The 26121-nt window shown below is 41.7% G+C and overlaps 1 protein-coding gene across 2 annotated transcripts in view; it reads left to right on the top strand.

Moving 5' to 3' along the window:
- Window positions 1-26121, top strand: part of exosc7 (exosome component 7) — a 177987-nt gene that overhangs the window by 59422 nt on the left and 92444 nt on the right. For both annotated transcript variants that reach the window (XM_059945705.1, XM_059945704.1), the window contains exon 5: window positions 9346-9416. In XM_059945705.1, coding sequence (XP_059801688.1) covers window positions 9346-9416 — 71 coding nt within the window. The remainder of the gene's footprint in view (window positions 1-9345; window positions 9417-26121) is intronic.

Below are 26121 nucleotides of genomic sequence, written 5' to 3'. Positions count from 1 at the left end.
AAGAGACCCCTACCCCCTCCCCCGAACCCTCGAAAGAAAGCCAAGCGGCAGGCGCACTAACTAATACTAATATTACCCCCATATCAAGATGGCAACTCCACGAAAAAGTAAGAAGAGAGTATGCAACACCCAGGTTTAGATGAAAGGTTGATTAAAAAAAAATATATCAATCAAAAAGAGATAAAAATGTAATATAATAAAACAGAAAATCATTGATTAAAAAAAAGAATAAACATTAAAGTTTAAAAAAAGTGTAATATGCCTTTAAGAAAAATCCCATATTCAAATACAAGTAGATGACATGTTCCAAAGGCAAAGACTTATGGGAAGAAGAAACGACATTTTGAAAGTCATATTACAAAATATAAATGTAAATTCACCAATCAAAATAAAGTAAAAAAAAGTCATCAAAATAGAATAGAAAAAGGATTCTATGATGACTACAATACAAAAAAGGTTTAAGAATCCAAAACATTCATCCCATATTCAAGTACAAGCAAACAAATAAACGAGCTCGAAAAGCAAAGTCTTATGGGAAGAAGAGACGACATCTTTAAAAAAATAAATCTTATTACAAAGTATAAATGTGTATACACAATCCAGAGAGAGAGAATTAAAAAAAAGATCATTGTAATAAAATTAAAAGAGCATCTATAATCGTGATTAAAAAAAAACAGGTCTACAGATCAAAGTGAAAAGCTATAACGCGGCTTCATGGATTAAAGCACAAAACGAACTGGCGTCTTCTTTCCAGAAATTCTTCAACATTTATAGGCATTTTTTTTTAAAAAAAAGCCAAATTTTCTTACAATAAAAAACCATTAAGGAAAGTCAGCAAAGATATAACACATAGTTCAACTTATGATAGAAGATCGATACTCCTCGAGGAATTTCTTCGCGTCTGTCGGAGTTTTAAAGAAGCGCAGGTTACCGTTGTTCAAAGTAACTCTAAGATTCGCTAGATATCTTAAAGCTTGTTTAAGTCCGATCTGATGAATCTCTGCCATCACTGGTTTAAAAGTGATTCTTTCTCTCATCACATCAAATGGATAATCTTCAACAATACGAAACTTATTGTTTCTGTGAGAAATCATACCTTTCTGACGAGCTAAGCGAATTAAGAGCTCTTTCTCCCGGGGATAATGGAGACGGACAATCACAGCCCGTGGCTTGTCGCTCGAGGCCGAGAATCTCGAAACTCTGTGGGCGCGATCAATAGTGGGTCTAACTTTCAAAGCATCAGCGCCAAAAACTTCCCACAGTAAGTTAGAGAAAAAATCAATTAAGTCACCAGACTCAACATTTTCAGGAAGTCCAATGATTCGCAAGTTCTGTCTGCGAGATCGGTTTTCAAGATCGGTGACTTTAAACTTATAATGCTCTACTGTTTGAGCAGTCGACAGTAACTTTTTCTCCAGTGTTTCAATTGTATGTACTTGTTGACGAACTAAATCTTCAAGAGTCGCGATCTTTTCTTCATGCCGTTGAATATCTGATGCCTGCGATTGAAACTTGGTATCAAGCGCTCTAACAACTTCTTCAAGCGCAGACAATTTCAAGGTAAGTTTACTTTCCAAACTTGCCAGTTTAGTATCCAGAAGATTAGAAATTGCCTCGAGGGATGCAGGCTCTTTAGACGATTTCTTGGCTGAAGCCATTTTAAGTTTGAAAAAATTAAATCAAAGATAGTTTAAAAAAAAGTAAGTCATAAGTATCAATCCCATATGATTAAATACGAAAAGATTTGATTAACGGGTGATTATAGTTCAAAAAATGAAGAGCGCCTAAAAGGCAGATGTCTACGTCGCCATCTTGAAACTCCGCCCCTAAGTTAATAACTCACCTCCTTCTACCTTATCAATCACCCCTTGTAAACTGCAGTCAGGATCATGAATGAGAACTCCCAAAGCAAATAGAATGGTCTATGTTTAATTGATAGGTGTTCTCAGTCAGGGGAAACAAGGGGTCGACGTAACCCTAACATCCATGCACCAACGAGAGTTGACTAAAAAGCACACACCTTCACCCTTTTCCTTACCATAGTTTGTGGTTCATTCCATTCTGAAAATTGTAAAACCTTCCAGTCGCATAGCTGAGTCTGGAGTATCTACATCGAACCAATGCAACAAATAATTGAGATCTGCCTCTGATGGAGCAGCCTTGCCCTGAGATCACCAATCTTATTTTCCAGTGACTGCACATTCCCCAACAAGATGCTAGGTGGAGAAGGCCTCATTCATCTGTGCTTCAGCCTCATCCAAAAATCTGAGATGTAAAGGCACTTGTGCAGAACACCCTGAAGGTTAACTTGCAGGTTGAATCGGTGAAGAGAAAGGCAAAAGCAATGTTAGCATTCATTTCAAGAGGACTAGAATACAGGAGCTGGAGTGTGTTGCTGCGGCTTTATAAGGCACTGGTAAGGACTTGCCTTGGATCACAGAATAAAGGGAAGGAGAAAGGGAACCAGAAGAAGGTGATGGGCAGGTGAGTAGAGGAGGGGTGCGATTATAACCACAATGGGTAATACAAAAAGGTGGAAGGAAGGAGGAGAAATACTAGAAGTTGGAGAGATTGACATACACTCCATCAGTTTGGAGGCTTCCCAGGCGGGATACGAGGTGTTGCTCCTCCAAACTGAATTTGATTTCATCTCGTCAGTTGAAGAGGACACGGGCAGACATGTCAGTGTGGGAGTAGGAAGTCAAATTGAAATGATTGTCCACCAGGAGATCCTGCCTTTTGTGGCAGTCAGTCAATGTGAAGGTGAAGCAGCCCTCCCCCCCGATCTGCATCGGGGTCTCACCAACGTAGAGGAGACTGCACTGTGAGCACTGGATGCAATTGACGACTCCAACAGACTTGCGGATGATTTGTCACCACACTTAGAAGGACTGTTAGTGGTCTGTGGAGTGAAGTATAGTGGGCATGATTGACTTCCATTAGAGTTTTAATTTCAGATTAACACAGAAACTATACTTGAAGACTGGAAAATAGTGCATTACTGCAGATGAGCTGGCAAAGAATGTTGGGCCAATGCGAACCATTTGTCTGACTCTGGCACAACAAGCAGGAAAACTTTATATGTTCACAGCAAGTCAGTAGCTGTAATGGTAGAGTCTAGCCCATGTTTCTAAAGCAAATGTAAAGAGGAAAGTGGCTGTAGGGAGCTGAAGACTGATTACACAAGCCTTGCTTAGACTGACTTTTGTTCATAATGTAACTTGCTTATTTTGGAGAATCTCTTCATCTTTAACTGAAGTTATTGTTGGATCAGCAGAGCTCAGTTTGAAAGCTCCAGAACCTGCCAATTTGGAATGTAAAAATGTTCCTGTCTTCAGGTCTTTTATTGGAGGATTTAAATCCTTGATCTATGTTTTTTGATCCATTCTCTTGAGTGATGAATTTAACTTCCCTATATCATGGAAACTTTTCATCACCTTAAAAACCTCTTTAATTCCCTAGCTCAACCTTAACTTTCCCAGTAATTTCTAACTGAAGTCCTTCCTTATTTAAATCGTAGTAAATTCGATCAGTCCACTTTCAGGCTTTCCAGCAACCAGAATTGTTCCTGTTGGCCATTGTTAGTGCAGGGATGTTTCATTTGAACCTGATCTCTTAGCTTGTATGTTTCTCTTATCTTTATAAATCCAGGAAACCTAGCTGCATTTTTAGTTCCACATGTCAATTATTGACACCAGATAAGGTGGGTTGTTGGTCTCTGTATGTGCAAGTTGCAGGGTAATCTTTCCCCATTTCTCTTGCAACTCTTGACCTAAGAGTATAATTTCAAAACATTGAAGCAGATTGGGAGCAGCTAGTAATTGTTTTTTAAGTGATATATAGAGTCAAAGATTTTACAGAAATAAGTGTAGCTCTTAATTTTAGACACCTTTACTAAGTCTTACATCATCCTTCTGTCTTCCAAAAGAAACAGCCCACACTATTCAGTCTTTCCATAGTTAAGATTCTCCCATGTTCACAAATCTTTCTGGTAGTATGGTGACTGTAGGCGGTGCTGAAGCTGTGGCTGAACTGGTGTTGCACACAGCTCTAGCATGATTATTTATATTCTATGTATTGGTTAATAAACGAAACCATTCTATTTTTAAGGATCCATGGACGTGAACTCCACGCTTTCTCTGTTTCCTCACACCACACAATATCCACATTCAATGTATTCCTATGCACTGTTGCATCTCCCCAAATACTGTACATCAATTTGTACTTTTCTGAATTAACTTCTAGTTTTCATCTTTCTGCTTATCTGCAGCATTCCTCTCCACTGCAAATCCTACAGCCGTTCTTTGCATCATCCACAGACTTTATTGTGCCTCTACACTTGTGTCTAAATTAGTAGTATGTATTACAGAAATTTATGGACTGAGATCTGAATCCTGTGAAACTCACTGGTAACGGTTTCCAATGAGAGAAATACCCATCAATCATTACCCTTCACTGAGTAAATTAATACTGCTTTCCACTGTGACCTCCTGTCTTTTTCCCGGTACACTGGGTACCTCATCTTCCATCCAATTGTTCTGCAGCCCCGGGGATTTGATAGTGAATTCAACAAAATAGGTAACTGATTAAAATATCATCAACTTTGTTTCTTTGACCACGCATGTCTGACCTTATTGACCTTTTAGAACAGAGGTAAGGAGGAATTTTTTTTTATAGCCAGAGAGTGATGAATCTGTGAAATGCTGTGCCACAGACAGTCGTAGAGGCCAAGTCCGTGGGTATATTTAAGGTGTAAATTGATAGTTTCCTGATTGGTCAGGGCATCAAAGGATATGGCAGGAAGGCGGGTGTATCAGTTTGAATGTGATCCGGATCAGCCACGATGGAATGGTGAAGCAGACTTGGTGGGCTGAATGGCCTAATTCTCCTCCTATCTCTTATGGGACCTGTGGGTAGATCCACCTTTCCATTTTAGTTAAGTTTTCCAGCAACTTGCAGCTCTGGTATTGTTTATTTTACCTCTTTCTCTCCTCTGTCCTCATTCTCCCAGCAACACCATCTCTCCAGACCTCCCCCCTAGCATAGCCATTCCCCAATGTTCCCTGCATTGCTCCCTCTTCTCTGAATCGGTGGGCTGAAAAGGCAAAGCAGTGGATGTTATCTACATGAGGAACTGGATAAACGGAGTGGCATAGGAGATCTGATAGAGGTTTACAAGATTAGAGAGGCATAGATAGAGTAAGCAGGGAGCATCTTTTTCCTAGGGTAGAATGTTTAATGCCAGAGGGTATGTATTCAAAGTGAGAGGGGGTAGGTTCAAAGAGAATTGTGGTAGAGGCAAATACATTAGAGGCTTTTAAGAGAAGCTTAGGTAGGCACAGGAATGTGGAGGGATAAGGCCATTGTGTAGGTAAGAGGAGATTAGGTTTAGGGGATTTTTTGATTTACTTTTTAGCTAACTCAGCAATTTGTGGGTCAAAAGACCTGTTCTTATGCTGCACCATTCTATGTGATTTGTCAGATCCTCAAAGAATTCATTCAGGATCATGAGACATGATCTGTCACTCACAAAGCCATGCCGAATCAAACTGCTTCTCAAAATGCTCACAAATTCTGTCTGTAACACATGGACTTCAACAAAGCTTTTGACGAGGTCCCGCTGTGAGCTTTGTTGAGAAGGGTCAGTGACTTGGCATTCAAGATGAGGTAGTAAATTGGATTAGACATTGGCTTCACAGAGAAGCCAGAGAGTTGTAGTAGATGGTTGCCCCTCTGACTGGAGACTTGTGACCAGTGGTGTGCTATCCAATATACATATACTGTAATTGGTTTACTTATTTATTTTAATTATTTTTTCCTCTATATTCTGTATTGCATTGAACCGCTGCTATTAAGTTAACAAATTTCACGACACATGTTGGTGATAATAAACCTGATTCTGGGTCAGTTGTTATTCAGATCTGCATCAACAATCTGAAAGATAATGTGGTTAACTGGGTCAGCAAATTTGCAGATGACATCAAGATTGGGGGAGTAGTGGACAGCGAGGAAGAATATCAAAGCTTGCAGCAGGATCTGGACCAGCTGGGAAAATAGGCTGAAAAAGGGCAGATGGAATTTAATGCAGACAAGTGCAAGGTGTTGTTCTTTAGAAGGACCTGCACCATGAGCTGTGTGGTAGAACAGAGAGATCCAGGAATACAGATCCACAATTCCTTGGAAGTGATCTCACAAGTAGATAGGGTCATAAAGAAAGCTTTTGACAAATTGGCCTTCAAAATTAATGTATTGAGTACAGGAGTTGGGATGTTATGTTGAAATTGTATAAGACTCAGCTGAGGCTTAACTTAGAATATTGTGTGTTGTTTTGGTCAACTACCTACAGGACAGATGTAAATAAGATTGAAAAAGTTTACCAGAATATTACCAGGACTTGAGCATCTGAGTTATAGAGAAAGGTCGAACAGGTCCTTATCTACCTGCCTTTTGAACACCACAGTTAACCCTGTCTCCCTTCCTGCAGTACACTCACCACTGGTTACTTGCTGCATAAATATTTTATCCTCAATTTTCATCCTTGACTCTTCTGTTAACAAGAATAGTCTGTTCTGTTGAACCTCTTCATGATTTTAAATATTTCTCTTGGATCCCTAGAACAACCTCAGCTGCTGCAGTCTATATACAGAATTAATGAAGTCCTTTATTGTTGGAAGTATTGGTAGATGCCTTCTGATCCTATCCCAAAGCCTTTACGTCTTTCCTAAAGTCTGGTTCCCAGATCTGGACACTCTACTCCCACTGGGTCTGAGTGTTTATAAAGTATAGATTTTGCTTACTCTTGCATGGTTTTAAACATTACCCACTTGATCTGTCAGCCACTATGTGCACAGATCATCAGATAAGGATCAACCCGGCCATAAAAGTAGTGGAAGGAACCATTTGTGCTTGTCTGTTTCCTTAGGGGGCAGTAAACTGGTATTGCTAGTAGAACTGCTGCCTCAGCTCTAAGCAACCATGGTTCAATCCTGACCGCTGGTGCTGCTGAGCTTGCATGTTCTCCCTGTAAAGGGATACAGAGCTGGAGAAGGGAAAGGGTCATGAGACAGGAGGCCTAGGGAGAAAGAACCTGTGAGTATGCTGGTGTGATACAGTCCTTCCAGGTCAGATGACACTTCACCTGTGAGTTGTTGGTGTGATATACTGCATCTAGTGCTCCTGGTACGACCTATATATTGGTGAGACCCAACGCGGGCTGGAAGACCATTTCGCTGAACATCTGTGCTCTGTCCGCTAGAGAAAGCAGGATCTCCCAGTGGCCACACATTTTAATTCCATGTCCCATTCCCATTCTGATATGTCTATCCATGGCCTCCTCTACTGTCAAGATGAAGCCACACAGGTTGGAGGAACAACACCTTGTATACCAGCTGGGTAGCCTCCAACCTGATGGCATGAGCATTGACTTCTCTAACTTCCGTTAATGCCCCCCCCCCCTCCCCTTCTTACCCCATCCCTGATATATTTTATTTATTTATTATCCCCTTTTTTTTCTCTCTGCTCCTCTCATAATCACTCCTTTCCTGCTCTCCATCTTCCTGTGGTGCTTCCCTCCCCATTTCTTTCTTCCGAGGCCTCCCGTCCCATGATCCTTTCCCTTCTCCAGCTGTGTATCCCTTTTGCCAATCAACTTTCCAGCTCTTAGCTTCATCCCTTCCCCCTCCTGTCATCTATCATTTCGGATCCCCCCCCCCCCCCCGACCCACACTTTCAAGTCTCTTACTAACTTTTCTTTCAGTTAGTTTTGACGAAGGGTCTCGGCCCGAAACGTCGACTGTACTTCTTCCTATAGATGCTGCCTGGCCTGCTGCATTCCACCAGCATTTTGTGTGTTGCTTGAATTTCCAGCATCTGCTGATTTCCTCGTGTTTGTGTATACTTGTTCATTTATTTATTGAAAAATTTGTATTTGTTAGGCAAAGTATGTGAACCTTTGTTTTCAGTAACTGGTGTGCAGCCTTGTACAACCAAACATTTCCGGTAACCGTTGATCAGTCTACCCGTCGGCTTGGGGGGATTTTAGACCATTCCTCTTTACAAAACTGCTTCAACTCTGGGATGTTGCTGGGCTTGCATGAACTGCTTACTTCATTCTGCAACATTTCTATCAGATTAAGGTCAGGACTTCAACTTGGCCATTCCAAAACACAAATTCTCTTTTTAAACCATTCTGTTGTTCATTTACTCTCGTCTTTCAGATTATTGTCTTGTTGCACGATCCAACTTCTATTAAGCTTTAGGTGATGGACTGCTATCTTGACATTCTCCTGTAAAGTATCTTGATACAATTTCACATTCATTGTTCCTTCAGTGATTGCAAGCTGTCCAGGCTGTGAAGCAGCAAAGCAGCCCCAAACCATGATGCTCCTTCCACCATGCTTCACAGTTAGGATGAGGTTTTAGTGTTAGTGCCCTTTTACCTCCAAACATAACAATGTGTATTTCTACCAAGAAGTCAACTTTTGTCTCATATATCCACAGAGCATTGTCCCACAAGTGGTGTGGAACATCCAGGCAAACTTGAGTTGTGCAGCAATTCTTTTTTTGGAGATCAATGGTTTATTACATGGTGTCCTTCCATGAACATCATTCTTGTTCAGTGTTTTTTCTCTAGTGGACACATGAACAGAGACTTTAACAAGTTCTAGAGATTTCTGCAGGCCTTGCTGTTACCCTTGTGTTCTTTTTCACTTCCTTCAGCATTCCACGTGGTGCTCTCAGTCTCTCCTATATCTTATGGTCTTACAAGAAGTCACAAACTGATCTTTTCAGGATGCTCACTGCTAGCAACCATACTGAGTTTCCTACATTTGCAGGCAATTTCTCTAGCTTGATGAACGCTTAAGTCTTTAGAAATGCTCTTGTAGCCTTTTCCAGCTTGATGCATCTCTACCATTCTTCTAATGTCCTCTGAAAGTTCTTCTGATTGAGGTATGGTGCACATGAACAGATCCTTCTTGAGAACCTGACTTTGTGTGACTTTTTTTTAAAGGGCAAAGCACCTCTACAACCCACACCTCCAATTGTATCACATTGATTGGAGCACCTTACTCCAAATAGCTTTTGTAGAACTCCAGAGATTCTCATACTTTTTTCCAAGAAATACATGTAATATTGGATCATTTTTCTCAATAAATAAATGAACAAGTATAATGTTTTTGTGTTATTTATTTAAATGGGTTCTTTTTATCTAGTGTTAGGACTTCCGTGAAAATCAGATCACATTTTATGTTATATTTATGTAGACATGGAGAAAATTTGCAGGGATCACAAACTTCCTAGTACCACTGTCAGTGTGAGACTAACTCTAAATTGTTTATTTTTCAGCTATTAGAGTGTGGTGGAAATCTTTTTGATGCAATTTCCATTGCAGTTAAAGCAGCACTTCATAATACAAGGTAAGAAATTGGTTCTCATTTCTCTCAGATGAAATCTCTACTTTTTGTAATATCAATTGCAAAGAAATGGATATAATTTTTTCTAGGGGAAATAAGTCAAGCCTTATTAGAGTGGACCTCTAAGAATGTTCAGGGAAGACAGAGGAAGCCAAAATCAGTGTACTGTTACTCCCCTGTGGTTCTACAATTTCACACCTCATAATTAATTTTTAAAGTTAGTACTTTGAGTTTTATTGCATTAACCATTTCAAGTTGAGAGCATTTTAAGGCCATATGATATACCGTAAATTCCGGTGTATAAGCTGAGAACTTGGCCCTAAATTTTGGTCCTAAAATTAGGGGATCGGTTTATACAGAGGGTGTCAACTTTGGAAAAACGAGTACACAGAAGACAGATCGCATTTATTGGCTGTTTTTGAGTCAAATACAAAAGAAAATACACGCTTATGAAATCTACACAAAAGATCTACAAAACACAGTCTGTTTCTCAGTTTACTTGTACACACTGTCATCAAACGTTCAGACCTTGAAACTCTCACACTCTTCATTATCTGACTCTCCGAAAATCGCGTCCCATTCTTCGGCAGTCACCATATTATGATAAGGATTGTCAATTTCTGTTTTGACATCGTCATTTGCAGCTTTACTGGCTGCCAAATCTCCATCGTTGTCTTCCCAAAGCAAATGATCTTCAGTGCCGTCCAAAGCATTGCTGAAGCTGCACTTCTTGAAGGCCTTTACAATGCACTCGGCCCTCATTTCCTCCCACGATTGCACTACCCACTCGCACACTGTAGCTAGAGATGCAGCCCTCATATTTGCTGCTGGAATGAATGACCGATTTCTAGACATCACCCATTCGTTCCACTGTCGACGTATTAATTCTTTGAATGCTTTGTTTAAACACATCCATGGCTGGAGCATGGACATCAAACCACCGGGGATGACTGCAATGTCCATATTTTCAGCTTTCAATGCTGCTTTTGTCTCACCTGATAAGTGCGCTTTGAACATTTCCCAGTCAAGTAGCGATTTTTCCTTCATGAAAGCTTCGGGGTGTCAACTCTTTAACCTCTACAAAAGGGGTTGGCTAATACTCCGGGTCAGCTTGTACATCAGGATTTACGGTAGGTGCAGAATTAGGCCATTTGGCCCATCTAGTCTTCACAGCCATTTCATCATGGCTGATCCATTTTATTCTCAGCCTGAATCTCCTGCCTTTTCAATATATCCCTCATGCCCTGACTGATCAAGAATCTGTCAACTTCTTCCTTAAATATGCCCAATGACGGCTTCTATGGCCACCTCTTGCAACAAATTCCACAGATTCACCATACTCTGGCTAAAGAAATTCCTCTTCACTTCTATTCTATTTGAACATTATTTAGAATTTTCACTCCATTTAGAAAACAGTCTATGCTTTTATTTCTCCTACCAAAGAGCATGATCAAATATTTCCTGGCAGTGCTATTCCATCTACAACTTCTTTGCCCATTTTCCTAATGTAATCTCTCTGCTTCTGTAATCCTTCTGTATTCTCTGTGCCTCTGTAATCCTCCAGTATTCTCTGTGTTCTGTAATCCTCCTGTATTCTCTGTGCTTCTGTAATCCATCTATATTCTCTGTGCCTCTGTAATCCTCCTGTATTCTCTGTGTTCTGTAATCCTCGTGTATTCTCTGGTCTTCTGTAATCCTTCTGTATTCTCTGTGCATCTGTAATCCTTCTGTATTCTCTGTGCTTCTGTAATCCTCCTGTATTCTCTGTGCTTCTGCAATCCTCCTGTATTCTCTGTGCTTCTGTAATCCTCCTGTATTCTCTGTGCCTCTGTAATCATCCTGTGTTCTCTGTGCCTCTGTAATCCTTCTGTATTCTCTGTGTTCTGTAATCCTCCTGTATTCTCTGGTCTTCTGTAATCCTTCTGTATTCTCTGTGCATCTGTAATCCTTCTGTATTCTCTGTGCTTCTGTAATCCTCCTGTATTCTCTGTGCTTCTGTAATCCTCCTGTATTCTCTGTGCTTCTGTAATCCTCCTGTATTCTCTGTGCTTCTGTAATCCTCCTGTATTCTCTGTGCTTCTGTAATCCTCCTGTATTCTCTGTGCTTCTGTAAACCTCCTGTATTCTCTGTGCTTCTGTAATCCTCCTGTATTCTCTGTGCCTCTGCAATCCTCCTGTATTCTCTGTGTTCTGTAATCCTCCTGTATTCTCTGTGTTCTGTAATCGTTCTGTATTCTCTGTGCCTCTGTAATCCTTCTGGATTCTCTGTGTGTCTGTAATCCTCCTGTATTCTCTGTGTTCGGTAATCCTCCTGTATTCTCTGTGCCTCTGTAATCCTTCAGTATTCTCAGTGCCTCTGTAATCCTTCTATATTGTTTGCTTCTGTAATCCTCCTGTATTCTCTTTGTTCTGTAATCCTCCTGTATTCTGTGCGTCTGTAATCCTTCTATATTGTGTGCGCCTGTAATCCTTCTGTATTCTCTGTGCTTCTGTAATCCTTCTGTATTCTCTGTGTTCTGTAATCCTTCTGTATTCTCTGTGTTCTGTAATCCTTCTGTATTCTCTGCGTCTGTAATCCTTCTATATTGTGTGCGCCTGTAATCCTTCTGTATTCTCTGTGCCTCTGTAATCATCCTGTATTCTCTGTGCTTCTGTAATCCTCCTGTATTCTCTGTGCCTCTGAAATCCTCCTGTATTCTCTGTGCCTCTGTAATCCTCCTGTATTCTCTGTGTTCTGTAATCCTCCTGTATTCTCTGGTCTTCTGTAATCCTTCTGTATTCTCTGTGCATCTGTAATCCTCCTGTATTCTCTGTGCTTCTGCAATCCTCCTGTATTCTCTGTGCTTCTGTAATCCTTCTGTATTCTCTGCGTCTGTAATCCTTCTGTATTTTCTGTGTTCTGTAATCCTTCTGTATTTTCTGTGTTCTGTAATCCTTCTGTATTTTCTGTGTTCTGTAATCCTTCTGTATTCTCTGTGCTTCTGAAATCCTTCTGTATTCTCTGTGCCTCTGTAATCCTTCAGTATTCTCAGTGTTCTGTAATCCTCCTGTATTCTCTGGTCTTCTGTAATCCTTCTGTATTCTCTGTGCATCTGTAATCCTTCTGTATTCTCTGTGCTTCTGTAATCCTCCTGTATTCTCTGTGCTTCTGTAATCCTCCTGTATTCTCTGTGCTTCTGTAATCCTCCTGTATTCTCTGTGCCTCTGCAATCCTCCTGTATTCTCTGTGTTCTGTAATCCTTCTGTATTCTCTGTGCCTCTGTAATCCTTCTGGATTCTCTGTGTGTCTGTAATCCTCCTGTATTCTCTGTGTTTGGTAATCCTCCTGTATTCTCTGTGCCTCTGTAATCCTTCAGTATTCTCAGTGCCTCTGTAATCCTTCTATATTGTTTGCTTCTGTAATCCTCCTGTATTCTGTGCGTCTGTAATCCTCCTGTATTCTCTGTGCATCTGTAATTCTACTGTATTCTCTGTGCCTCTGAAATCCTCCTGTATTCTCTTTGTTCTGTAATCCTCCTGTATTCTGTGCTTCTGTAATCCTCCTGTATTCTCTGTGCATCTGTAATCCTTCTGTATTCTCCGTGTTCTGTAATCCTTCTGTATTCTCTGTGCCTCTGTAATCCTTCCGGATTCTCTGTGCGTCTGTAATCCTTCCGTATTCTCTGTGCTTCTGTAATCCTCCTATATTCTCTGTGCCTCTGTAATCCTCCTGTATTCTCTGTGCGTCTGTAATCCTTCTATATTGTGTGCCCCTGTAATCCTTCTGTATTCTCTGTGCGTCTGTAATCCTCCTGTATTCTCTGTGCGTCTGTAATCCTTCTGTATTCTGTGCGTCTGTAATCCTTCTGTATTCTCTGTGCGTCTGTAATCCTTCTGTATTCTCTGCGTCTGTAATCCTTCTGTATTCTCTGTGCCTCTGTAATCCTTCTGTATTCTCCGTGTTCTGTAATCCTTCTGTATTCTCTGTGCCTCTGTAATCCTTCCGGATTCTCTGTGCGTCTGTAATCCTTCCGTATTCTCTCTGCTTCTGTAATCCTCCTGTATTCTCTGTGCCTCTGTAATCCTCCTGTATTCTCTGTGCATCTGTAATCCTTCTGTATTCTGTGCCTCCGTAATCCTTCTGTAATCTGTGTCTGTAATCCTTCTGTATTCTCTGCGTCTGTAATCCTTCTGTATTCTGTGCCTCTGTAATCCGTCTGTATTCTGTGCCTCTGTAATCCTTCTGTATTCTGTGCCTCTATAATCCTGCTGTATTCTCTGTGCTTCTGTAATCCTCCTGTATTCTGTGCGTCTGTAATCCTCCTGTATTCTGTGCGTCTGTAATCCTCCTGTATTCTGTGCGTCTGTAATCCTCCTGTATTCTGTGCGTCTGTAATCCTCCTGTATTCTGTGCGTCTGTAATCCTCCTGTATTCTGTGCGTCTGTAATCCTCCTGTATTCTGTGCGTCTGTAATCCTCCTGTATTCTGTGCGTCTGTAATCCTCCTGTACTCTGTGCGTCTGTAATCCTCCTGTACTCTGTGCGTCTGTAATCCTCCTGTATTCTCTGTGCCTCTGTAATCCTCCTGTATTTTCTGTGCGTCTGTAATCCTATATTGTGTGCGCCTGTAATTCTTCTGTATTCTGTGCGTCTGTAATCCTTCTGTATTCTCTGCGTCTGTAATCCTTCTGTATTCTCTGTGCGTCTGTAATCCTATCTTCTGTGCGTCCGTAATCCTTCTGTATTCTCTGTGCCTCTGTAATCCTTCAGTATTCTCAGTGTTCTGTAATCCTCCTGTATTCTCTGGCCTTCTGTAATCCTTCTGTATTCTCTGTGCATCTGTAATCCTTCTGTATTCTCTGTGCTTCTGTAATCCTCCTGTATTCTCTGTGCTTCTGTAATCCTCCTGTATTCTCTGTGCTTCTGTAATCCTCCTGTATTCTCTGTGTTCTGTAATCCTTCTGTATTCTCTGTGCCTCTGTAATCCTTCTGGATTCTCTGTGTGTCTGTAATCCTCCTGTATTCTCTGTGTTCGGTAATCCTCCTGTATTCTCTGTGTTCGGTAATCCTCCTGTATTCTCTGTGCCTCTGTAATCCTTCAGTATTCTCAGTGCCTCTGTAATCCTTCTATATTGTTTGCTTCTGTAATCCTGTATTCTCTTTGTTCTATAATCCTCCTGTATTCTGTGCATCTGTAATCCTGCTGTTTTCTCTGTGCTTCTGTAATCCATCTATATTCTCTGTGCCTCTGTAATCCTCCTGTATTCTCTGGACTTCTGTAATCCTTCTGTATTCTCTGTGCATCTGTAATCCTTCTGTATTCTCTGTGCTTCTGTAATCCTCCTGTATTCTCTGTGCTTCTGTAATCCTCCTGTATTCTCTGTGCCTCTGCAATCCTCCTGTATTCTCTGTGTTCTGTAATCCTTCTGTATTCTCTGTGCCTCTGTAATCCTTCTGGATTCTCTGTGTGTCTGTAATCCTCCTGTATTCTCTGTGTTTGGTAATCCTCCTGTATTCTCTGTGCCTCTGTAATCCTTCAGTATTCTCAGTGCCTCTGTAATCCTTCTATATTGTTTGCTTCTGTAATCCTGTATTCTCTTTGTTCTGTAATCCTCCTGTATTCTGTGCGTCTGTAATCCTTCTGTATTCTCAGTGTTCTGTAATCCTTCTGTATTCTCTGTGCGTCTGTAATCCTTCTATATTGTGTGCGCCTGTAATCCTTCTATATTGTGTGCGCCTGTAATCCTTCTGTATTCTCTGTGCTTCTGTAACCCTTCTGTATTCTCTGTGCATCTGTAATTCTACTGTATTCTCTGTGCCTCTGAAATCCTCCTGTATTCTCTTTGTTCTGTAATCCTCCTGTATTCTGTGCTTCTGTAATCCTCCTGTATTCTCTGTGCATCTGTAATCCTTCTGTATTCTCTGTGCCTCTGTAATCCTTCCGGATTCTCTGTGCGTCTGTAATCCTTCCGTATTCTCTGTGCTTCTGTAATCCTCCTGTATGCTCTGTGCCTCTGTAATCCTTCTGTATTCTCTGTGCGTCTGTAATCCTTCTGTATTCTCTGCGTCTGTAATCCTTCTGTATTCTCTGCGTCTGTAATCCTTCTGTATTCTGTGTGCGTCTATAATCCTTCTGTATTCTCTGTGCCTCTGTAATCCTTCTGTATTCTCCGTGTTCTGTAATCCTTCTGTATTCTCTGTGCCTCTGTAATCCTTCCGGATTCTCTGTGCGTCTGTAATCCTTCTGTATTCTCTGTGCTTCTGTAATCCTCCTGTATTCTCTGTGCTTCTGTAATCCTCCTGTATTCTCTGTGCTTCTGTAATCCTCCTGTATTCTCTGTGCTTCTGTAATCCTCCTGTATTCTCTGTGCTTCTGTAATCCTCCTGTATTCTCTGTGCCTCTGCAATCCTCCTGTATTCTCTGTGCCTCTGCAATCCTCCTGTATTCTCTGTGTTCTGTAATCCTTCTGTATTCTCTGTGCCTCTGTAATCCTTCTGGATTCTCTGTGTGTCTGTAATCCTCCTGTATTCTCTGTGTTTGGTAATCCTCCTGTATTCTCTGTGCCTCTGTAATCCTTCAGTATTCTCAGTGCCTCTGTAATCCTTCTATATTGTTTGCTTCTGTAATCCTCCTGTATTCTGTGCGTCTGTAATCCTCCTGTATTCTGTGCGTCTGTAATCCTCCTGTATTCTGTGCGTCTGTAATCCTTCTGTATTCTCTGTGCGTCTGTAATCCTTCTATATTGTGTGCGCCTGTAATCCTTCTATATTGTGTGCGCCTGTAATCCTTCTGTATTCTCTGTGCGCCTGTAATCCTGCTGTATTCTCTGTGCTTCTGTAATCCTCCTGTATTCTGTGCGTCTGTAATCCTCCTGTATTCTGTGCGTCTGTAATCCTCCTGTATTCTGTGCGCCTGTAATCCTCCTGTATTCTGTGCGTCTGTAATCCTCCTGTATTCTGTGCGTCTGTAATCCTCCTGTATTCTGTGCGTCTGTAATCCTCCTGTATTCTGTGCGTCTGTAATCCTCCTGTATTCTGTGCGTCTGTAATCCTCCTGTATTCTGTGCGTCTGTAATCCTCCTGTATTCTGTGCGTCTGTAATCCTCCTGTACTCTGTGCGTCTGTAATCCTCCTGTACTCTGTGCGTCTGTAATCCTCCTGTATTCTCTGTGCCTCTGTAATCCTATATTGTGTGCGCCTGTAATCCTTCTGTATTCTCTGCGTCTGTAATCCTTCTGTATTCTCTGTGCGTCTGTAATCCTATCTTCTGTGCGTCCGTAATCCTTCTGTATTCTCTGTGCCTCTGTAATCCTTCAGTATTCTCAGTGTTCTGTAATCCTCCTGTATTCTCTGGTCTTCTGTAATCCTTCTGTATTCTCTGTGCATCTGTAATCCTTCTGTATTCTCTGTGCTTCTGTAATCCTCCTGTATTCTCTGTGCTTCTGTAATCCTCCTGTATTCTCTGTGCTTCTGTAATCCTCCTGTATTCTCTGTGTTCTGTAATCCTTCTGTATTCTCTGTGCCTCTGTAATCCTTCTGGATTCTCTGTGTGTCTGTAATCCTCCTGTATTCTCTGTGTTCGGTAATCCTCCTGTATTCTCTGTGTTCGGTAATCCTCCTGTATTCTCTGTGCCTCTGTAATCCTTCAGTATTCTCAGTGCCTCTGTAATCCTTCTATATTGTTTGATTCTGTAATCCTCCTGTATTCTCTTTGTTCTGTAATCCTCCTGTATTCTGTGCGTCTGTAATCCTTCTATATTGTGTGCGCCTGTAATCCTTCTGTATTCTCTGTGCTTCTGTAATCCTTCTGTATTCTCTGTGTTCTGTAATCCTTCTGTATTCTCTGTGTTCTGTAATCCTTCTGTATTCTCTGCGTCTGTAATCCTTCTATATTGTGTGCGCCTGTAATCCTTCTGTATTCTCTGTGCTTCTGTAATCCTCCTGTATTCTCTGTGCTTCTGTAATCCTCCTGTATTCTCTGTGCTTCTGTAATCCTCCTGTATTCTCTGTGCTTCTGTAATCCTCCTGTATTCTCTGTGCTTCTGCAATCCTCCTGTATTCTCTGTGCTTCTGTAATCCTTCTGTATTCTCTGCGTCTGTAATCCTCCTGTATTTTCTGTGTTCTGAAATACTTCTGTATTCTCTGTGCCTCTGTAATCATCCTGTATTCTCTGTGCTTCTGTAATCCTCCTGTATTCTCTGTGCCTCTGAAATCCTTCTGTATTCTCTGTGCCTCTGTAATCCTCCTGTATTCTCTGTGTTCTGTAATCCTCCTGTATTCTCTGGTCTTCTGTAATCCTTCTGTATTCTCTGTGCATCTGTAATCCTCCTGTATTCTCTGTGCTTCTGCAATCCTCCTGTATTCTCTGTGCTTCTGTAATCCTTCTGTATTCTCTGCGTCTGTAATCCTTCTGTATTTTCTGTGTTCTGTAATCCTTCTGTATTTTCTGTGTTCTGTAATCCTTCTGTATTCTCTGTGCTTCTGAAATCCTTCTGTATTCTCTGTGCCTCTGCAATCCTCCTGTATTCTCTGTGTTCTGTAATCCTTCTGTATTCTCTGTGCCTCTGTAATCCTTCTGGATTCTCTGTGTGTCTGTAATCCTCCTGTATTCTCTGTGTTTGGTAATCCTCCTGTATTCTCTGTGCCTCTGTAATCCTTCAGTATTCTCAGTGCCTCTGTAATCCTTCTATATTGTTTGCTTCTGTAATCCTCCTGTATTCTGTGCGTCTGTAATCCTCCTGTATTCTGTGCGTCTGTAATCCTTCTGTATTCTCTGTGCGTCTGTAATCCTTCTATATTGTGTGCGCCTGTAATCCTTCTATATTGTGTGCGCCTGTAATCCTTCTGTATTCTCTGTGCTTCTGTAATCCTTCTGTATTCTCTGTGCATCTGTAATTCTACTGTATTCTCTGTGCCTCTGAAATCCTCCTGTATTCTCTTTGTTCTGTAATCCTCCTGTATTCTGTGCTTCTGTAATCCTCCTGTATTCTCTGTGCATCTGTAATCCTTCTGTGTTCTCCGTGTTCTGTAATCCTTCTGTATTCTCTGTGCCTCTGTAATCCTTCCGGATTCTCTGTGCGTCTGTAATCCTTCCGTATTCTCTGTGCTTCTGTAATCCTCCTATATTCTCTGTGCCTCTGTAATCCTCCTGTATTCTCTGTGCGTCTGTAATCCTTCTATATTGTGTGCCCCTGTAATCCTTCTGTATTCTCTGTGCGTCTGTAATCCTCCTGTATTCTCTGTGCGTCTGTAATCCTTCTGTATTCTGTGCGTCTGTAATCCTTCTGTATTCTCTGTGCGTCTGTAATCCTTCTGTATTCTCTGCGTCTGTAATCCTTCTGTATTCTCTGCGTCTGTAATCCTTCTGTATTCTCTGTGCGTCTGTAATCCTTCTGTATTCTCTGTGCCTCTGTAATCCTTCTGTATTCTCTGTGCCTCTGTAATCCTTCTGTATTCTCTGTGCCTCTGTAATCCTTCCGGATTCTCTGTGCGTCTGTAATCCTTCCGTATTCTCTCTGCTTCTGTAATCCTCCTGTATTCTCTGTGCCTCTGTAATCCTCCTGTATTCTCTGTGCATCTGTAATCCTTCTGTATTCTGTGCCTCTGTAATCCGTCTGTATTCTGTGCCTCTGTAATCCTTCTGTATTCTGTGCCTCTGTAATCCTGCTGTATTCTCTGTGCTTCTGTAATCCTCCTGTATTCTGTGCGTCTGTAATCCTCCTGTATTCTGTGCGTCTGTAATCCTCCTGTATTCTGTGCGTCTGTAATCCTCCTGTATTCTGTGCGTCTGTAATCCTCCTGTATTCTGTGCGTCTGTAATCCTCCTGTATTCTGTGCGTCTGTAATCCTCCTGTATTCTGTGCATCTGTAATCCTCCTGTACTCTGTGCGTCTGTAATCCTCCTGTACTCTGTGCGTCTGTAATCCTCCTGTATTCTCTGTGCCTCTGTAATCCTCCTGTATTTTCTGTGCGTCTGTAATCCTATATTGTGTGCGCCTGTAATTCTTCTGTATTCTGTGCGTCTGTAATCCTTCTGTATTCTCTGCGTCTGTAATCCTCCTGTATTTTCTGTGTTCTGAAATACTTCTGTATTCTCTGTGCCTCTGTAATCATCCTGTATTCTCTGTGCTTCTGTAATCCTCCTGTATTCTCTGTGCCTCTGAAATCCTTCTGTATTCTCTGTGCCTCTGTAATCCTCCTGTATTCTCTGTGTTCTGTAATCCTCCTGTATTCTCTGGTCTTCTGTAATCCTTCTGTATTCTCTGTGCATCTGTAATCCTCCTGTATTCTCTGTGCTTCTGCAATCCTCCTGTATTCTCTGTGCTTCTGTAATCCTTCTGTATTCTCTGCGTCTGTAATCCTTCTGTATTTTCTGTGTTCTGTAATCCTTCTGTATTTTCTGTGTTCTGTAATCCTTCTGTATTCTCTGTGCTTCTGAAATCCTTCTGTATTCTCTGTGCCTCTGCAATCCTCCTGTATTCTCTGTGTTCTGTAATCCTTCTGTATTCTCTGTGCCTCTGTAATCCTTCTGGATTCTCTGTGTGTCTGTAATCCTCCTGTATTCTCTGTGTTTGGTAATCCTCCTGTATTCTCTGTGCCTCTGTAATCCTTCAATATTCTCAGTGCCTCTGTAATCCTTCTATATTGTTTGCTTCTGTAATCCTCCTGTATTCTGTGCGTCTGTAATCCTCCTGTATTCTGTGCGTCTGTAATCCTTCTGTATTCTCTGTGCGTCTGTAATCCTTCTATATTGTGTGCGCCTGTAATCCTTCTATATTGTGTGCGCCTGTAATCCTTCTGTATTCTCTGTGCTTCTGTAATCCTTCTGTATTCTCTGTGCATCTGTAATTCTACTGTATTCTCTGTGCCTCTGAAATCCTCCTGTATTCTCTTTGTTCTGTAATCCTCCTGTATTCTGTGCTTCTGTAATCCTCCTGTATTCTCTGTGCATCTGTAATCCTTCTGTGTTCTCCGTGTTCTGTAATCCTTCTGTATTCTCTGTGCCTCTGTAATCCTTCCGGATTCTCTGTGCGTCTGTAATCCTTCCGTATTCTCTGTGCTTCTGTAATCCTCCTATATTCTCTGTGCCTCTGTAATCCTCCTGTATTCTCTGTGCGTCTGTAATCCTTCTATATTGTGTGCCCCTGTAATCCTTCTGTATTCTCTGTGCGTCTGTAATCCTCCTGTATTCTCTGTGCGTCTGTAATCCTTCTGTATTCTGTGCGTCTGTAATCCTTCTGTATTCTCTGTGCGTCTGTAATCCTTCTGTATTCTCTGCGTCTGTAATCCTTCTGTATTCTCTGCGTCTGTAATCCTTCTGTATTCTCTGTGCGTCTGTAATCCTTCTGTATTCTCTGTGCCTCTGTAATCCTTCTGTATTCTCTGTGCCTCTGTAATCCTTCTGTATTCTCTGTGCCTCTGTAATCCTTCCGGATTCTCTGTGCGTCTGTAATCCTTCCGTATTCTCTCTGCTTCTGTAATCCTCCTGTATTCTCTGTGCCTCTGTAATCCTCCTGTATTCTCTGTGCATCTGTAATCCTTCTGTATTCTGTGCCTCTGTAATCCGTCTGTATTCTGTGCCTCTGTAATCCTTCTGTATTCTGTGCCTCTGTAATCCTGCTGTATTCTCTGTGCTTCTGTAATCCTCCTGTATTCTGTGCGTCTGTAATCCTCCTGTATTCTGTGCGTCTGTAATCCTCCTGTATTCTGTGCGTCTGTAATCCTCCTGTATTCTGTGCGTCTGTAATCCTCCTGTATTCTGTGCGTCTGTAATCCTCCTGTATTCTGTGCGTCTGTAATCCTCCTGTATTCTGTGCATCTGTAATCCTCCTGTACTCTGTGCGTCTGTAATCCTCCTGTACTCTGTGCGTCTGTAATCCTCCTGTATTCTCTGTGCCTCTGTAATCCTCCTGTATTTTCTGTGCGTCTGTAATCCTATATTGTGTGCGCCTGTAATTCTTCTGTATTCTGTGCGTCTGTAATCCTTCTGTATTCTCTGCGTCTGTAATCCTTCTGTATTCTCTGTGCGTCTGTAATCCTATCTTCTGTGCGTCCGTAATCCTTCTGTATTCTCTGTGCCTCTGTAATCCTTCAGTATTCTCAGTGTTCTGTAATCCTCCTGTATTCTCTGGCCTTCTGTAATCCTTCTGTATTCTCTGTGCATCTGTAATCCTTCTGTATTCTCTGTGCTTCTGTAATCCTCCTGTATTCTCTGTGCTTCTGTAATCCTCCTGTATTCTCTGTGCTTCTGTAATCCTCCTGTATTCTCTGTGCTTCTGTAATCCTCCTGTATGCTCTGTGTTCTGTAATCCTTCTGTATTCTCTGTGCCTCTGTAATCCTTCTGGATTCTCTGTGTGTCTGTAATCCTCCTGTATTCTCTGTGTTCGGTAATCCTCCTGTATTCTCTGTGTTCGGTAATCCTCCTGTATTCTCTGTGCCTCTGTAATCCTTCAGTATTCTCAGTGCCTCTGTAATCCTTCTATATTGTTTGCTTCTGTAATCCTCCTGTATTCTCTTTGTTCTGTAATCCTCCTGTATTCTGTGCATCTGTAATCCTGCTGTTTTCTCTGTGCTTCTGTAATCCATCTATATTCTCTGTGCCTCTGTAATCCTCCTGTATTCTCTGGTCTTCTGTAATCCTTCTGTATTCTCTGTGCATCTGTAATCCTTCTGTATTCTCTGTGCTTCTGTAATCCTCCTGTATTCTCTGTGCTTCTGTAATCCTCCTGTATTCTCTGTGCCTCTGCAATCCTCCTGTATTCTCTGTGTTCTGTAATCCTTCTGTATTCTCTGTGCCTCTGTAATCCTTCTGGATTCTCTGTGTGTCTGTAATCCTCCTGTATTCTCTGTGTTTGGTAATCCTCCTGTATTCTCTGTGCCTCTGTAATCCTTCAGTATTCTCAGTGCCTCTGTAATCCTTCTATATTGTTTGCTTCTGTAATCCTCCTGTATTCTCTTTGTTCTGTAATCCTTCTGTATTCTCTGTGCGTCTGTAATCCTTCTATATTGTGTGCGCCTGTAATCCTTCTATATTGTGTGCGCCTGTAATCCTTCTGTATTCTCTGTGCTTCTGTAATCCTTCTGTATTCTCTGTGCATCTGTAATTCTACTGTATTCTCTGTGCCTCTGAAATCCTCCTGTATTCTCTTTGTTCTGTAATCCTCCTGTATTCTGTGCTTCTGTAATCATCCTGTATTCTCTGTGCATCTGTAATCCTTCTGTATTCTCCGTGTTCTGTAATCCTTCTGTATTCTCTGTGCCTCTGTAATCCTTCCGGATTCTCTGTGCGTCTGTAATCCTTCCGTATTCTCTGTGCTTCTGTAATCCTCCTGTATTCTCTGTGCCTCTGTAATCCTTCTGTATTCTCTGTGCGTCTGTAATCCTTCTGTATTCTCTGCGTCTGTAATCCTTCTGTATTCTCTGCGTCTGTAATCCTTCTGTATTCTGTGTGCGTCTATAATCCTTCTGTATTCTCTGTGCCTCTGTAATCCTTCTGTATTCTCCGTGTTCTGTAATCCTTCTGTATTCTCTGTGCCTCTGTAATCCTTCCGGATTCTCTGTGCGTCTGTAATCCTTCCGTATTCTCTCTGCTTCTGTAATCCTCCTGTATTCTCTGTGCCTCTGTAATCCTCCTGTATTCTCTGTGCATCTGTAATCCTTCTGTATTCTGTGCCTCCGTAATCCTTCTGTAATCTGTGTCTGTAATCCTTCTGTATTCTCTGCGTCTGTAATCCTTCTGTATTCTGTGCCTCTGTAATCCGTCTGTATTCTGTGCCTCTGTAATCCTTCTGTATTCTGTGCCTCTGTAATCCTTCTGTATTCTCCGTGTTCTGTAATCCTTCTGTATTCTCTGTGCCTCTGTAATCCTTCCGGATTCTCTGTGCGTCTGTAATCCTTCCGTATTCTCTCTGCTTCTATAATCCTCCTGTATTCTCTGTGCCTCTGTAATCCTCCTGTATTCTCTGTGCATCTGTAATCCTTCTGTATTCTGTGCCTCCGTAATCCTTCTGTAATCTGTGTCTGTAATCCTTCTGTATTCTCTGCGTCTGTAATCCTTCTGTATTCTGTGCCTCTGTAATCCGTCTGTATTCTGTGCCTCTGTAATCCTTCTGTATTCTGTGCCTCTGTAATCCTGCTGTATTCTCTGTGCTTCTGTAATCCTCCTGTATTCTGTGCGTCTGTAATCCTCCTGTATTCTGTGCGTCTGTAATCCTCCTGTATTCTGTGCGTCTGTAATCCTCCTGTATTCTGTGCGTCTGTAATCCTCCTGTATTCTGTGCGTCTGTAATCCTCCTGTATTCTGTGCGTCTGTAATCCTCCTGTATTCTGTGCATCTGTAATCCTCCTGTACTCTGTGCGTCTGTAATCCTCCTGTACTCTGTGCGTCTGTAATCCTCCTGTATTCTCTGTGCCTCTGTAATCCTCCTGTATTTTCTGTGCGTCTGTAATCCTATATTGTGTGCGCCTGTAATTCTTCTGTATTCTGTGCGTCTGTAATCCTTCTGTATTCTCTGCGTCTGTAATCCTTCTGTATTCTCTGTGCGTCTGTAATCCTATCTTCTGTGCGTCCGTAATCCTTCTGTATTCTCTGTGCCTCTGTAATCCTTCAGTATTCTCAGTGTTCTGTAATCCTCCTGTATTCTCTGGCCTTCTGTAATCCTTCTGTATTCTCTGTGCATCTGTAATCCTTCTGTATTCTCTGTGCTTCTGTAATCCTCCTGTATTCTCTGTGCTTCTGTAATCCTCCTGTATTCTCTGTGCTTCTGTAATCCTCCTGTATTCTCTGTGTTCTGTAATCCTTCTGTATTCTCTGTGCCTCTGTAATCCTTCTGGATTCTCTGTGTGTCTGTAATCCTCCTGTATTCTCTGTGTTCGGTAATCCTCCTGTATTCTCTGTGTTCGGTAATCCTCCTCTATTCTCTGTGCCTCTGTAATCCTTCAGTATTCTCAGTGCCTCTGTAATCCTTCTATATTGTTTGCTTCTGTAATCCTCCTGTATTCTCTTTGTTCTGTAATCCTCCTGTATTCTGTGCATCTGTAATCCTGCTGTTTTCTCTGTGCTTCTGTAATCCATCTATATTCTCTGTGCCTCTGTAATCCTCCTGTATTCTCTGGTCTTCTGTAATCCTTCTGTATTCTCTGTGCATCTGTAATCCTTCTGTATTCTCTGTGCTTCTGTAATCCTCCTGTATTCTCTGTGCTTCTGTAATCCTCCTGTATTCTCTGTGCCTCTGCAATCCTCCTGTATTCTCTGTGTTCTGTAATCCTTCTGTATTCTCTGTGCCTCTGTAATCCTTCTGGATTCTCTGTGTGTCTGTAATCCTCCTGTATTCTCTGTGTTTGGTAATCCTCCTGTATTCTCTGTGCCTCTGTAATCCTTCAGTATTCTCAGTACCTCTGTAATCCTTCTATATTGTTTGCTTCTGTAATCCTCCTGTATTCTCTTTGTTCTGTAATCCTCCTGTATTCTGTGCGTCTGTAATCCTTCTGTATTCTCTGTGTTCTGTAATCCTTCTGTATTCTCTGTGCGTCTGTAATCCTTCTATATTGTGTGCGCCTGTAATCCTTCTATATTGTGTGCGCCTGTAATCCTTCTGTATTCTCTGTGCTTCTGTAATCCTTCTGTATTCTCTGTGCATCTGTAATTCTACTGTATTCTCTGTGCCTCTGAAATCCTCCTGTATTCTCTTTGTTCTGTAATCCTCCTGTATTCTGTGCTTCTGTAATCCTCCTGTATTCTCTGTGCATCTGTAATCCTTCTGTATTCTCCGTGTTCTGTAATCCTTCTGTATTCTCTGTGCCTCTGTAATCCTTCCGGATTCTCTGTGCGTCTGTAATCCTTCCGTATTCTCTGTGCTTCTGTAATCCTCCTGTATTCTCTGTGCCTCTGTAATCCTTCTGTATTCTCTGTGCGTCTGTAATCCTTCTGTATTCTCTGCGTCTGTAATCCTTCTGTATTCTGTGTGCGTCTATAATCCTTCTGTATTCTCTGTGCCTCTGTAATCCTTCTGTATTCTCTGTGCCTCTGTAATCCTTCTGGATTCTCTGTGTGTCTGTAATCCTCCTGTATTCTCTGTGTTTGGTAATCCTCCTGTATTCTCTGTGCCTCTGTAATCCTTCAGTATTCTCAGTGCCTCTGTAATCCTTCTATATTGTTTGCTTCTGTAATCCTCCTGTATTCTGTGCGTCTGTAATCCTCCTGTATTCTGTGCGTCTGTAATCCTTCTGTATTCTCTGTGCGTCTGTAATCCTTCTATATTGTGTGCGCCTGTAATCCTTCTATATTGTGTGCGCCTGTAATCCTTCTGTATTCTCTGTGCTTCTGTAATCCTGCTGTATTCTCTGTGCTTCTGTAATCCTCCTGTATTCTGTGCGTCTGTAATCCTCCTGTATTCTGTGCGTCTGTAATCCTCCTGTATTCTGTGCGTCTGTAATCCTCCTGTATTCTGTGTGCCTGTAATCCTCCTGTATTCTGTGCGCCTGTAATCCTCCTGTATTCTGTGCGTCTGTAATCCTCCTGTATTCTGTGCGTCTGTAATCCTCCTGTATTCTGTGCGTCTGTAATCCTCCTGTATTCTGTGCGTCTGTAATCCTCCTGTATTCTGTGCATCTGTAATCCTCCTGTACTCTGTGCGTCTGTAATCCTCCTGTACTCTGTGCGTCTGTAATCCTCCTGTATTCTCTGTGCCTCTGTAATCCTCCTGTATTTTCTGTGCGTCTGTAATCCT

This window comes from Hypanus sabinus, chromosome 20 (genome assembly GCF_030144855.1).
Source record: "Hypanus sabinus isolate sHypSab1 chromosome 20, sHypSab1.hap1, whole genome shotgun sequence".
NCBI lineage: Eukaryota > Metazoa > Chordata > Chondrichthyes > Myliobatiformes > Dasyatidae > Hypanus > Hypanus sabinus.
The sequence above is the reverse complement of the archived record's forward strand: the minus strand, read 5'-3'. Positions and strand labels throughout refer to the sequence as shown.